At 36.5% G+C, this 15503-nt stretch overlaps 1 protein-coding gene across 1 annotated transcript in view; it reads left to right on the top strand.

The window, feature by feature from the left end:
- Window positions 1–15503, top strand: part of FREM1 (FRAS1 related extracellular matrix 1) — a 155990-nt gene that overhangs the window by 137044 nt on the left and 3443 nt on the right. The window contains exons 29-35 of the mRNA XM_027105887.1: window positions 1894–2043; window positions 3507–3745; window positions 4436–4483; window positions 4757–4921; window positions 5101–5229; window positions 5667–5779; window positions 14172–14257. Coding sequence (XP_026961688.1) covers window positions 1894–2043; window positions 3507–3745; window positions 4436–4483; window positions 4757–4921; window positions 5101–5229; window positions 5667–5779; window positions 14172–14257 — 930 coding nt within the window. The remainder of the gene's footprint in view (window positions 1–1893; window positions 2044–3506; window positions 3746–4435; window positions 4484–4756; window positions 4922–5100; window positions 5230–5666; window positions 5780–14171; window positions 14258–15503) is intronic.

Raw genomic sequence — 15503 nt, 5'->3', positions numbered from 1 at the left:
TCCCTGGCATCCACCAAAGGCAAGCACATAATACAAAATATATATTTTGATGGACTGATTCATCCAGCCACGAGGTGGGAGTTAATGTAGTTTATATTAAGTGCTTCAAATTTTGTCTTTGTAAAGACTATGAAAGTAATTGATTTAAGAACTCAGTGGAGGGACTTCCCTGGTGGCGCAGTGGTTAAGAATCCACCTGCCAATGCAGGGGACACGGGATCAATCCCTGGTCTGGGAAGATCCCACATGCCACGGAGCAACTAAGCCCGTGCGCCACAGCTACTGAGCCTGCGCTGTAGAGCCTGCGAGCCACAACTACTGAAGCCTGTGTGCCTAGAGCCCGTGCTCCGCAACAAGAGAAGCCACCGCCATGAGAAGCCTATGCACCGCAACGAAGAGCAGCCCCTGCTCGCCGCAACCAGAGAAAGCCCGCGCGCAGCAACAAAGACCCAACGCAGCCAAAAAAAAAAAAAAAATCAATGAAGGACTCATACGTGTTATGACATGGATGAGACTTGAAAACATTAAAAAAGAAAAGTTCAAAAAAAAAGAAAAACTCAGTGGACACTGAAAGCTTAACAACTTACCTGTCAGCCTATTTTTTTTTAATAAAATTATTTCAAAGACCCTTAATTTTTCTAAGTGCAGGCAAGAGTAGGACAAGTGAACAGTTTCCTCTTTCCATTGGATTCTGTCGGGATTGATGAGACTTAGATTCCATGATGAACTCTATAAGCAACATACCTTCAAGAAGGAGGCCATCATCTAGCTAGCACAACTGAGAGGCATACATCTGTAGAAAACAACCTGCAAGGAGAAAAGAATCCGATTTTCAGATGAGAAGCCTAGAAAAAAATGTTTAACTGCTTATATAGATGGGTTTATGGGAATAAAATCACTCAAATAGCCAATGAGTAAATGACACAGAATAAAGTTTCAAAACTTAGTCCTCAAAGGTTAAACCATAAGTTTATCTTTTTCCCCTTAAAACTGAGCCATCTTTCTTCCCTAAACAATACTTTCTTTCCTTCCTGCCAACTCTTCTAAATAAACCCATGGGGGATGTCCTGCTATCCACGTCATGGAAACTGGTCAAGATTTGACAATTACAGAAGTTTCTTCCCACTTTAATATTTTGTGGTTTTGGGGTTGCTTTGTGTCCCATCTTGGTGGTGACAGGATAGCTGGGGATATGTTTGTAACATCAAAGCTCTTTTGCATTAAGTTAGCAACGTTACTGTGAACCAAGCTTGATTGTAACTCCATGAACAGAGGCAGACAGAAAGAAAAAAAAAAAATTGGCTCCGTCTATTTCAAGAACCCCCCCCCCCAGCCTATAAATTCTCTGTAGGAGGATATCAAACTCCTGAGTATTACATCATCAGAAAAAGCATTTGTGGGCTAGAAGGGTCTCAGGAAGTAGGGCAGCCGATGGAAGCAGCTGTCGTTAGAAATCAATCATTTCTGTGAATAGCATGAAGTACCATCCAATAATCACTTCTGACTGTCTGCATCAACATCTTAAGGTTTTTCAAACTATTAAGATTTAAAGATTGCAGTACTTGTTTATTCTTAAGGAGAGAAGGGGCAGGTCAGGAAAAAATTGTCTTAGATCTCAACTGCTCACCATTTTTTGTTCATCCCTTGCCTAATGCAGCTTGCTTTTTTTTGTTACAGTGTTTGCATTTAAAGGGAAACATCATTGTCCAGGAACAAATGTGGTCTCTTAATATTATTTAGGAGAACAGCACGACTTCAGCGAGTTGGTAGCGGTACAATAGCTCACTCAGGCTACTGCAGTCTAGCTGTAGACATGTTAATTAATATATTTCTCTGACACCTAGGTGATTGAAATAGCAATTAAAGAGTAATTAAAATGTTTACTTCTTGTAGGAATGTCAGCTAAGATGTGGAATATAGCAATTACCTATGACGGATTAGAGGAAGATGATGAGGTCTTTGAAGTAATTCTGAAATCCCCCGTGAATGCGGTTCTTGGCACAAAGACAAAAACGGCAGTGAAAATTTTGGACTCAAAAGGAGGTATTCTTTTGATCCTCATCTTGAAATCAGGAGCAGTCCTGGCACTGTAGTTGCTTGCTTTCAACAGCCAGTGTGCTTGATAACACCTTCAAATCAAAATGCTTAATTTCTTGTCAAGAAAGCAACCTCAGTCGTGATGTAGGCCCTTTATTCTGGTTTCTGCTTCATGTGGTTTTCCTCCTGCTAAGAACGACCGTTTGAGAAAAGCAACAAGTCAGAGCTTCGTTGTTTTTTTCCTCACCCGTTTGTTGTTCTCACCAAGGGGGAAACAATGTCGCTGAGAATCTATCGACAATTATTTTCCCCCCAGAGTTTATAGGGCTGTAATTATCTTCCTCTGTTAAAGAGAGCTCCTAATGCCTAAAATCTGAGTCCCCACTGTAGTGTGACCCCGAAAATTCTGAGAGGAAGGAATTGGAGAAAAATAGATGTGAAAGATGCAGCTGGCTTGGGGATTCAGGAGCAGCTGGAGAATATTAATTAATAACCTTGGGTTGCACGGCCAAATAGGTCCTGGATAGTATATGCTAAAGAACAACGTGTGAACTAAAAATAAAGAGCAGCCCAAAGTCTTGGTGCTCTGACGTTTTTCCTGCCAAATACCTTCTACTTATTTGTCTATATAGCAGTTGACAAGTGTCCAGTTACTATGCTTGGTCTCACCTTCCTATTTTGACACATCACGCCCTACAGGCCATATGTTTTTCTTACCTGAAATTTATTATCTCCTCCTTCTCATTCTATAATAAAAACAGACACTATCCTCTTTCCTTTACCATAGCATCTCTCCCATACCACCTTACCTCACCAAATTCATTTCTTTTTCAGTAAAATTTTCTGGTCACATTAAGTACATGAATACATAAAATACACACTTTACGCATGAAGTGTAAAGTATCCAGACGAGGCTGCTAGGTTTAGCATTTTTTCATACTAATTGGCAATATTTCTAATCAAAGGAGCTCCATGAAGATTTACTGGATCTTTTCTGTAACAGTTAAATGCTCATTTTTATAACTGTTAACTTGATTTCACTGACATCTTCAAACAATTCCAGTTTCTCCCTCTAGGAGATTGGGGAAAGGATGAACACTTTAAAGTGTTTGTGCAATGATACTTGATCAGGGAGTAAACCCGATAATATGGAGGAGTTCTATAATATGAAGGGAGGCTATTGCCCAGGTAGAAGGGATGATTATAAAATCACGACAGTGATTTTCATCTGTGGTTCGTGAAATCAATTTCATGACTTATAGTCACCCTGTAGATGTGCAGAAGGGCACAGCCTTTCTGGATGAACACTGATGAAGAGTAAAGGGGTTTCTGGCAAATGGCAGAAGGCAACATCTGGTGGGAAAATCATCCGTCTGAGTTTAATGACAAGCTGCTCCAGGGACTTTCTCCATGTGATCACTTATCTGTTTGTGTAAAATGAACTGACCTGCCATTTTGTGCGCCTCCAGGACAGTGCCATCCTTCATATGCCTTCAATGCAAACATGCCCAATGCATGGGAGAAGGGCATTTGGAGGCTGCTCTCCCCAGGGGCTTCCTCACGCACCACTTCTGGTTCCTTTCATCCGGAAAGAAGACCCCTTCCGTCTTCCAAGCAGCTAGCAGTCACCAAGGGAGACACCCTGCGGGACTTTGATTCTGAAGATCTTTCTGTCATGAAGCTTAGGACCCAAGGGAATGGCAAAAGAGTAAGGATGGTGACCTCTTTGGTTTTGATGTGTGGAGTGCATACTGAAAGGATCAAAAGATCTTAATAAGTATTCTGAAACACTGTGGAAGCTGTTCTGGTTCTCACAGTGACTGAGGGCCATGGTGATTTTCACGGTTCCTTATACCATCATGAAGTGCCTTTTGTATACAAATATCATAATGCCGACCTACTTCATTTATTGTACTGACTGAGGTGATAGATGTACTGACTCATCCATATGATTTCTGCTTTGGTTCCTTTTGTGATCAAGACAGATGGGGAATGACCAGTGACGCTGAAATAGAATGAGATTAAATGATCTACTTGGGTGTGGAAACAATGGCTTTGACATTATCAGCCTAGTTTTCTAGCCAGGCACACACTCATGGGGTGTGTGTGTGTGTGTGTGTGTTTTCTTGGACCTCTGTGTAGTATAGATGTACCAAAAAAATAAGGATGTTTTTTCTCTCTAACTGGGACTAAGAATAGATGAGTCAACATTGATAAAGTGCCATTAGATCCAGTGATTTTATAAAAATTCCAATGATTTAGGCATGGAAAATCTTAAGAAAAATATATGTTTAAAAATTTTTCAGTCATTAAAAATATCTTATTGGAAGGGTTTTACCCTACTGCTAATTATTATTCAAGTCAATTTTTTTCATATTTTGTTCTCTCTTGATTTCAGGTCCATCCATCCTCTGTTTATAGAAATGGAACAGACATCATCTACAATGTAAGCATAGTCTGAGAGAATTGCTAAATTTCTTGTATTTATGGATACAAAATATTTAGTGAAACTACCTTTCATAACTGTTATATTTATGTATTTCTCTTAAAAACATGTTTTGAAATTTGTTTTAGAAGCTTGGGTGGTCAGAAAAAAAAATACACCTTTTATCTTTTTGTTTTGATCCAATTTTTGGATTGCTCATTTTTGCAACAAATGTTTTTGTTTGCTCTCTTGGTGTTTATTTTTTCTTTATTGTTGTTTGTTGATTTCCTCAAGTATCATGGAATGATTTCCCTGAAACTGGAGGATGACAGTTCCTCAACTCACAAAAGTAAGGCCAAAGTATCCATTGTTAGTCAGCCACAAAAGACAATCAAAGTGGCAGAACTGCCTCAAGCAGATAAGGAGGAATCCACAACTGGCTCACACTTCCCCCAACAGGTATGAAAATCTCTTCACTTCCTATTCACTTTACAACAAGCTGTGTTCTGGGTCATAAAACAGCCTTCAAGCTTGGGGATGGTTGATGCAACACAAATGCTACTCAACAAAGGATGACCTAAAAGAGGTACAAGTGTGATCAACTTACATCAAGTCTGAATCACCTTTCTTTGCCATAGGACCGTTTGCCCTCATTTCCAAAGAACTGCACACTGGAATTGAAGGGACTCTTCCACTTTGAAGAAAGCCTCCAAAAGCTGTATAAGTGCAATGGAATTGCCTGGAAATCTTGGAGCCCTCACACCAAGGTGGGACACAGGCCGAGCAGCCAAGTACCTGTACTTGCAGCATGTCCCATGATAAGCTGAGAGAGAGGGAGTGCCCTGTCCACTCCTGCTACCTCGGCCTGCTCTGTTACACTTCGAAGGTGAAGAGGAAAAGATGGCCAGTTGGCGTTTTAAAAATCACAAAACACATTAGTTAAGCAATACAATTTGAAAAGATGTTTACTTATTTTATTCAATTATCATAATGTCAAAGTGTAAAATTAAAACACTGCTGACTTTACCAGTGTGTTCCATAAAAAGCCATTGCATTTCTCAAAGTAGAGGATTGGGATTAAGGCTGACCTCCTTTCTGGTGACAAAATTACTCACATTAGGGGACTCATAGGACTCTCTATGCTGAGAACAGACTCTAGATTGTAAAGACCATTATAATGTGAACATGGACAACTATTTTTCAGGTGGAAGATAAATCATGCCCAGCTGGGTGGCACCATCACTTAGGCTACTGCCACTCCTTGATCACAGAGCAGAAGGGCACCTGGATCGTAGCCGCCCAAGCTTGCAGGGAACAGTAAGAAACCCTGTTTCACATTTGATTGATGTTTCTTTGCTGATGTTTCTCTGTTTTCTCATGGAACTGTAATGTTGCTTCATTCATTCAAGCGTTGAGTGTCTGATATCTACCTGGCTTTGTTTTAGGATTTTGGAGGGAGCTCTGTAGTTCAGAATGGATTTGGGCTGACCTTAATAATGTGTTTTTACTTAGCTCTTTTATGATAAAACTGTGCCATTGCCACAGTTCTATTTTTTTTAACATCTTTATTGGAGTATAATTGCTTTACAATGTTGTGTTAGTTTCTGCTGTATAACAAAATGAATCAGCTATACGTATACATATATCCCCATATCACAGTTCTATTTTTTAGCCTCTCTACCTTAAACTTTTGGAGAAAGTCAGAAGGAGATTCTCTGAGTCAGCAGTGTTGCAGATTCTAGATTTATTAAATAGTAATTCCTGCCCACTGATTTGAAAATATATAGCAATGAAAAGTCTTATGGCATCAGGCCTATAACAATGTAAGAGGCATTGATGATTATGAAACCAGACGAGTTGGACAAAGGGTGATTGGATAACAGAACACTCAATGAAAGATGACTCATGGTCAGATAATGACAACAAAATTTATCTAACTGAGGCAGACTTTAAAAATGCATATGTAACTATCTCTGACCCTCCTTTTTTGCCTCCCTGGATATTATCCAAAGCAATGCAATTAGACTAATATGTTCCATGGCTAGAAATTGAGACTAGATAAATTGCTGGTGGATATCAGTCAGATTTTGCACTTCATCAAATTTTAAAAGTTATGTTCATCTAAAGACACTATTAAGAAAATGAAAGGTTAGACCACATTTGGGAAAAGCTCATCTCAAATCATGTATCTGATAAAGGTCTCAAATCCAGAAAATATAAACATCTCCTACAAATCAGTGACAACCAGATTTTTATAAAATAGCATATACACTACCAAATGTAAAACCGATAGCTAGTGGGAAGCAGCCACATAGCACAGGGAGATCAGCTCTGTGCTTTGTGACCACCTAGAGGGGTGGGATAGGGAGGGTGGGAGGGAGGGAGACGCAAGAGGGAAGAGATATGGGGATACATGTATATGAATAGCTGATCCACTTTGTTATAAAGCAGAAACTAACACACCATTGTAAAGCAATTATACTCCAATAAAGATGTTAAAAAAAATAGCAATTGACTTTGAGATTTCACAAGTAAAGAGAGACAGTTGGTCAATAAAGACATGAAAAAAGGTGCCCACCACCATTAGATGTCAGAGAAATGCAAATTAAAACCACTTCACACCCACTAGAATAGTTAAAATCACAAAGACTATGTTGTAGAGCAAATGGAATTCTCATTTATTGTTGGTGGAATTGTAAAATGGTACAACCTCTTTGTAGAACTGTCTTGCAGTTTCTTATAAAGTTACATGCATCTGCCCTGTGACCTAGCAATTCTACTCCTAGGTATTTACCCAAGAGAAATAATAATATATGTTTAAAAAAAAGCACTTACAAGAATTTCATTAGTAACCTTTTTAATAACAGTAGTTTGGGTCATTTGTCTTCTTGTTATTGATTTATAGGAATTGTGTATATTTTCTCCATCAAAAAGGGAATAGACAAATTTCCTTTTCTTGATAAATTAATTTTTTCTTTAGAATATAGAAATATTATTTTACAAATTTATTTTTTATGGAAGTATAGTTGATTTACAATGTTTCAGGTGTGTAGCAAGTTACGTATATATATTTATATTCTTTTTTTCAGATTCTTGTCCATTATCGATTATTACAAAATATTGAATATAGTTCCCTGTGCTATACAGTAGGTTCTTATTGTTTATCAATTTTATATATAGTAGTGTGTAGCTGTTAATCCCAAATTCCTGATTTATCCCTCCCCTCCTCTTTTCCCCTTTGGTAACCATGGTTTATTTTCTTTGTCTGTGAGTCTATTTCTGTTTTGTAAATAAGTTCATTTGTATCATTTTTTTTCAGATTCCGTATGTAAGTGATATCATATGATATTTGTCTTTCTCTGTCTTACTTCACTTAGTATGATAATCTCTAGTTGCATCCATGTTGCTACAAATGGCACTGTTTCATTCCTTATTATGGCTGAGTAATATTCCATTTTATATATATATATATATATTATATACCATGTGGCTGAGTAATATTCCATTGTATATATATACCATTTCTTCTTTATCCATTCATCTGTTGATGCACATTTAGGATGCTTCCATGTCTTTGCTATTGTAAATAGTGCTGCTGTGAACACCGTGGTGCATGAATCTTTTCACGTTAGAGTTTTCGTCTTTTCCAGATATATGCCCAGTAGTGGGATTGCTGGGTTATATGGTAACTCTATTTTTAGTTTTTTAAGGAACCTCCATAGTGGCTGCACCAATTTACATTTCCATTAACAGTATAAGAGGGTTCCTTTTTTCCCCACCCTCTCCAGCATTTATTATTTGTGAGCTTTTTGGTGATGGTCATTCTAACCAGTGAGAGGTGATACCTTAGTGTAGTTTTGATTTGCATTTCTCTAATAATTAGCAATCTTGAGCATCTTTTCATGTGCCTGTTGGCCATCTGTATGTCTTCTTTGGAGAAATGTCTATTTAGGTTTCTGCCCATTTTTCAATTGGATTGCTTGGCTTTTTTTGATACTGAGCTGTATAAGCTCTTTATATATTTTGGAAATTAATCCCTGTCAGTAGCATCATTTGCAAATATTTTCTCCCATTCTATAGGTTGCCTTTTCATTTTGTTTATGGTTTCCTTTGCCATGCAAAAGCTTTTAAGTTTAATTAGGTCCCATTTGTTTATTTTTGCTTTTGTTTCCATTATTCTAGGAGACAGATCCAAAAAAATATTGCTGCGATTTAGGTGAAAGAGTGTTCTATGTTTTTCTCTAGGAGTTTTGTAGTATCCAGTCTTACATTTAGATATTTAATCCATTTTGAGTTTATTTTTGTATATGGTGTTAGAGAATGTTCTAATTTCATTCTTTTACAGGTAGCTGTCTGATTTTCCCAGCACCACTTATTGAAGAGACTGTCTTTTCTCCACTGTATATTCTTGTCTCTGTCAATAGATTAATTGACCATAAGTGCGTGGGTTTATTTCTGGGCTTTCTATCCTGTTGCATTGATCTATGTGTCTGTTTTTGTGCCAGTACCATAGTCTTTTGATTACTATAGCTTTGCAGTATAGCCTGAAGTTAGGAAGTGTGATTCCTCGAGCTCCATTCTTCTTTCTCAAGATTGTTTTGGCTATTCAGAGTGTTTTTTGTTTCCATACAAATTAAATTTTTTTTTTTTGGTTCCAGTTCTGTGAAAGATACCATCAGTAATTTGATACGGATTGCACTGAATCTGTAGATTGTCTTGGGTAGTATGGTCATTTTAACGATATTGACTCTTCCAATCCAAGAACACAGTATAAGTTTCCATCTGTTTGTCATCTTCAGTTTCTTTCATCACCATCTTATAGTTCTCGAAGTACAGGTCTTTTGCCTCATTAGGTATTCCTAAGTATTTTATTCTTTTTGATGCAGTAATAAATGGGATTATTGCCTTAGCTTCTCTTTCTGATATTTTGTTGTTAGTGTATAGAAATACAACAGATTTGGGTAATTAGGTGGATCAATAAAATAAAAAAGATATTGGGCGACTAATACAGGGTTGTCAAAATGAAGACATCAACAATATTACCTTAAATTGCCATTATTTCACAAGAAATGTTTTTTGACACCAAAATCCTAGAAGATCATAATCTCAGAATAATGGTATTAAGAAATACATAAATAGATATTTTGTTCTGCAGTAAACTATTATAAAATCCAGTATAATAGTGATGGAAATTTTCTATCTCCCCTATTAATTCAAGAGGATTAGTGATCGTATATAGCAGATCAAACATTATGTTATAAGCAGTTTCAGAACTAACTTTTTCATATCATTGTGAAGTTAATTTTATAAACCTCTGGTTTCAGGGAATTGTTTAACTGTAGTACTGAGACCTTTTTTTAGATGTAAAACTGAGACAGCTTTCAGAACAAGAGAAAGTTTTCAGGGGGCAACTGGAGTTTTTCCATCATATTTTAGAGAGTGACATTATGTATCTATCAGTAATATAAACTATTTTGACTTACATGTTATGTATTTACTATATTGGTCCAGAAATTAAAGCATTTATCAAATACCATTTCTGACGGTATTCCAGGGTGTGTAAGAGATAAAATATATTTGGTGTGAGATTTATATTTTTTTTCCTAAATTAATCAGTTTATTGTTAGGCAGATTGTTCTTTTTTTTTTTTTAATAAATTTATTTATTTATTTTTGGCTGTGTTGGGTCTTCATTTCTGTGCGAGGGCTTTCTCTAGTTGTGGTAATTGTGGGCCACTCTTCATTGCGGTGCGGGGGCCACTCTTCATCGTGGTACGTGGGCCTCTCACTGTCGCGGGCTCTCTTGTTGCGGAGCACAGGCTCCAGACGCGCAGGCTCAGTAGTTGTGGCTCACGGGCCCAGTTGCTCCGCGGCATGTGGGATCTTCCCAGACCAGGGCTTGAACCCGTGCCCCTGCATTGGCAGGCAGATTCTCAACCAGTGCGCCACCAGGGAAGCCCGAGATTTTAAAAATATAAAAAGCTTCTAATTTTCAAATTTTAAGTGATAAATGGGTATGAATATTTGACCTGATGGCTTTTGTATGATACTTCAATATGCATTTTATTTCAAAAGGACAATAAGAATGATGATCCCAAGAACAGTTAATACTAGTTACAGGCATTCCAGCAAATGCCTAGCAGCAGATTAAAAGCAAACTAAAACAAAAATAAAAGATCTGCACATTCTTTTGGATCAGTCATTTTAAGAGGAACACTTTTGGATGACAAGGCCACCTCAGTATATTTTTCTCTGAACCCCAAGACCTCCCCTGTCGTTCAACATGTTTTCATTCATTCTATGGGCCTCTCTGCTTCCCTTCACCCATTACTTTTCAGGTTCATTTAGTCCTCTTCTCCAACCTCTTTCCCTTGAAAAATAAATATTCCTCTGGGAATTATCGATTCCTTCTGTGATGTAAAATTAATAGTTTCAACATTTTATAACCTGGCTATTTACCTTCTCGTGAATATTTTTAGGAGATGGTTTTAGATTCTATAATTAGAATTAATATGCATCTAGAGTGTTTTTGTTTGGTCTCAGGGACCATTTTTCAATTCTCGGTTATGTTTCCTCAGGCTCCCTTGCTACCTGATGGTCCTTTACATATGGTCATTTACAGCACCCGTGTTTCAAGAAGAACAGCAAATTTTACTCTATCCTTTGTCCTTAATCAGATTGCTAACTCAACCCAATCTTTATCTCCAATCTCCTTTGCTCCCCATTGGTGTTTTATTATTTTTCTAGCCCAGAGGAGCCAGACTTCTAGATTAGGTATTTCTTGAATTTACATACTGTAATCTCATCTGCTCATTTCCTTAGGCAGTCATTGTACATTTGGTAATTCTATTATTATAGATCATTATCTATGAAACCATTTTGCTTTCCCACAGGAATGTCTGGAACCCCTGCTGACCTATCCTTAAAGATTTAGTCTAAAATACATCTATATTTAATCAAAAAGTTTCAAAGAAGTAGATGTTTATTTCTGTAGCTGAAAAAATTAAGGTTTCTGTTTTTAATACTACACTTTGAATGCTTTCAACTTTCAGAGCTGTCAAAAGATTTTTATTTGTGTGTGTCTCTATATTTTATTTTTATATCTCTATAATATATACATATCTATATAGTTAATATTCTCTATTTTATTTGTATATGAGTATAAAAGAAAATGAATGGTATTTTTATAAAATAATCAACATACAAATGCCTAAATATTTTTTTTGTAAATAACTATGGTCTAACATTTTACGTAGCCTAAACACAGCTGTTTTCCTCTCTTGCTCTTTTGGGACTTTTTGCTTCTCATAGCATCAAAAAGGAAATCAAACTTGTACTTGACCAGCTAAAATGGATTTTACAAAGTATCTTTTAAAGACAGTTTCAAGGATCTTAAAGCAGGAGGAGATGTTAATATCCTTGAATAAAACCTGTTCCTTCCTGATAAAGACATTGAGGCAGAAGTTACATCCATAAGGAAATTGGGGACAGAGCAGGAAGTGGAACCCAGGTGTCCCATGTTCTGTCTAATACACCACATTGACTGAAGCAGCCCCTCAAGCCCTCCCTCAGTCTATATTTTATACACATTTCATATTCTATGTTCTAAACCCGCAGCACCTCAGAATTACCATATTGGATGTGAGAGAGAGGGGAGAAAAATTGGCTATCATATCTGCTGTAACTGTCAGATAGGAGCTGACAGTAAGTAGTAAAGTCAGAACCAAGTCACACAACCGAAATCCGGCAGCCCAAGGACATTCAGAAAAGTGGGGAAGAGCCTACCTATCTCAGAAGGCCCTGAAGTCACCACTGCATCATACAAAACTAAACTACTGTACTTAGGAAAAAAATCATTAAGAGACAGGTTAGATTATGTTCACTCTACATGATCTGGAAAAGCAGAGAAATGAATCTAAAGTTTGGAAAGATATAGGCAAAATGAAAAAAAATTCAACAGTCTAAACTTGTGACAAGTATGTATTACTAATGATGTTTCCTGCTTTTTAAAATATCAGTAGATATTAACCAGGCAAGAAGATCAAGGTGATTTTGTTTGTTTCTTTTTTTTTTTTTTTTTTTGAGACTTTCTGTATTAGAAAAAGAAGAAAAGAAAAAAAATAATTATTTATTGGCTTTTTACTTAAAGCATTTTAAAGAGCTTTTAATGAACACTGTTGGGGAATTAGATAGAATCAAATATTGCTTATAGGAATAATTCAGCTAGCTGAGAAAATAATTCATAAGGAATTCTTATGCCTGTTAAGAGTGTCTGTCATCAGAAAGACAAGAGATAACAAACACTGGCAAGGATGTGTAGAAAAGGAAACCTTTGTAAACTGTTGGTAGGATTGTAAAATGGTGAAGCCACTATGGAAAACAGTATTGAGGCCCCTCAAAAGTTAAAAATTGAACTACCATATGACCCAGCATTTCCTCTTCTGGGAATATGTCTGAAGGGAATGGAAATGCTATGTCGAAGATGTATCTGCACCCCCATGTTTATAACAGCATTTTTTACAATAGCCAAGACATGGAAATGACCCAGGTGTCCATCAACAGATGAACAGATAAAGAAATTGTGGTACACGCACGCGTGCGCACACACACACACACGAATATTATTCAGCCATAAAAATAAGGAAATCCTGCCAATTGGGACAACACGAGTAGACCTTGAGGGCATTATGCTAAGTGAAATAAGTCAGACAGAGAAAGACAAATACGATATGATCTCACTTACATGTGGAATCTAAAAACAAAAAGTCATAGAAAAAGAGATCAGATTTGTGGTTACCAGAGGTGAGGGATGTGAGGTGGGAGAGTTAGATGAAGGTAATCAAAAGACATAAACTTCCAGTTATAAGTAAATACAGGGGATGTAATGTATAACATGATGACTATTGCTAACACTGCTGTGTGGTAGATTTGAAAGTTGTTTAGAGAGTAAATTCCAAGAGTTCTCATCACAAGGAGAAAAGCATTTTTTTCTTTTCTTTTCTTTTCTTTTTTTGTAACTATGAAATGATGGGTGTTAACTAAACATATCGTGGTAATCAAAGTTCACTATATATGTAAGTCAAGTCATTATGCTGTATACCTTAAACTTATTAAAAATAGAATTATATTTTGGGGAAAATGTTTATACATATTTGTAAGAACAGGTGCTTTAACTTCTGCACAACATACGAAGGTTTGACAGTGAGGCTGAGCCTGTTTCTCTGGGTGGGATGAAAGAGTCACAAATATTGGGGTATTTGACTAAACATGCAAAGCTCAAAATGTCGGCTTCAAGTAATTTTTCCGAATAGTTTGGGTTACCTTACTGGCCAAATTAACTGGGAAATTGCAAAATTTATGCCATTTAGAGATAAACTTCCCATGAGAAGAGTCATTTTTTGGCATTAAGTAATTAATCTATATAAGTAAGCAGTTGCTGATTTTCTCAAAAGACGTTTAAAAGCCATTGAATTTGTGCTTTAAAGCCCAGATTTTATTACACAATATCACTTTCTTTGCTGTCACCTACCCCACCCTGCAGATACTCATTAATATAAAAAAATAGAGTATTAAAATCTTGGAAAGTTCTTTCTACATACATAGCTTTTTTTCTATTTTAAACTATCTTTGATTTGCATTATGCATTTCACATCAGCAGAAATGTTGAATTCCTGTCACTGACACTCTCATTTTCGTGTGTTTGCACCTAGTCACCTGGGCAGCCTTGTAACTGTCCTCTCCAGGCAGCATATGCAATGGCTGTGGGACATCAGTGGAAGAAAGCCCTTTTGGATAGGCAAGTATCCGCGCTGCCCTGAGGGGGAAGGCAAGAACGCGAAGAGAACATCTCCCTTCCTTAGGCCAAATAATTGTGGTTTACAATAATAAGCAATGGTTAGACAGTTGGACAGTCTGTCTTTTAAAACTCATCTTAATTACATAATACTTTCATTTATAGGCATCTAGCTCCAAGAAATAATGTGGAATGTGATTCAATTTATAAGTAAGAGAATTTTTAAAATGTTATTTCTAAAAGTAAAAAATTAGAAACAGTTGTAAATAGGAGATGGTGAAATAAATTACAGTGTAGCCATATGAAAGAATATTTAATATTTAATGCTTTTGTAAGGCATCAAATATTAAAGACATGACAAAATACCTTATGTTTATGAATTCATTCAATGTTGAATGCATATTGCATATAAAATATGTAATGCACTGCATTTGTGGCAAGGTGCTAAGTGAAAAAGCACTGTCTACAGCCATATGAAGCATGAAATAATTTAGAATAAAAAAGAAGTGTATGTATGTGTGATATACATACATATATACTTATATGTATAGACACAAAAAGAAATAAGCCAAAAAGTTAGAAATTTATTTTGTATCTCCAGTTAAGAATTATAGATCTTAATTTTATCCTTTGTTTTCTGAATTTTTAATATTTCTACAGTTTTAACAGTAATACAAATCTTTTCAAGCCAGTTTAGATATAGAATTCTCAGGGTGCACTGAAGTTACTATTCTTACCATCTCTCCTTAAAGGTATTGTATTTCAGGGAATTATAATAAATGCACTCTTGGCTTCTCAAAATCTCTGTAATACTCAGTGAGCGTCTAATTCTGAAATCATCTGAGAGTATTAAATTAAGGCTGGAAGATAAATTTTCTCTGTGTCCACAATGACTGATGTCAAGGCTCTATCCCCAAAAAGTCCTTGGGCATAGCATCACCTGATCAATAATTCAAAGAAACAGTCCAGAGGAGACAGTCATTCCCAACCAAAAATACTTCATTTTATTCTACCCCAAAATATAGAATGAGAACTAGTGGGGAGAGGGTTACATGCTATGTAACAAAGACTGTTTTCATGGTCAAATTTGGTTTGGGAGCTGCCAGGCCATCCTACTGCAGAGGATTCTTTTCTCATGCTATTATTTTTATTTCTATTCTGAAAGACAGGAGGAGGAATGCTTCTTTAAGAAAAATTACAAGAGCTTTACAACATTGAAGTGTAATTTTCAAAAAACTGCCAGTGGGAG

Source organism: Aethalodelphis obliquidens, unplaced genomic scaffold (genome assembly GCF_003676395.1).
Source record: "Aethalodelphis obliquidens isolate GAN/ISIS:26980383/991018 unplaced genomic scaffold, ASM367639v1 scaffold7, whole genome shotgun sequence".
Lineage (NCBI taxonomy): Eukaryota > Metazoa > Chordata > Mammalia > Artiodactyla > Delphinidae > Aethalodelphis > Aethalodelphis obliquidens.
This window is presented reverse-complemented; position numbering and strand designations above follow the sequence as displayed.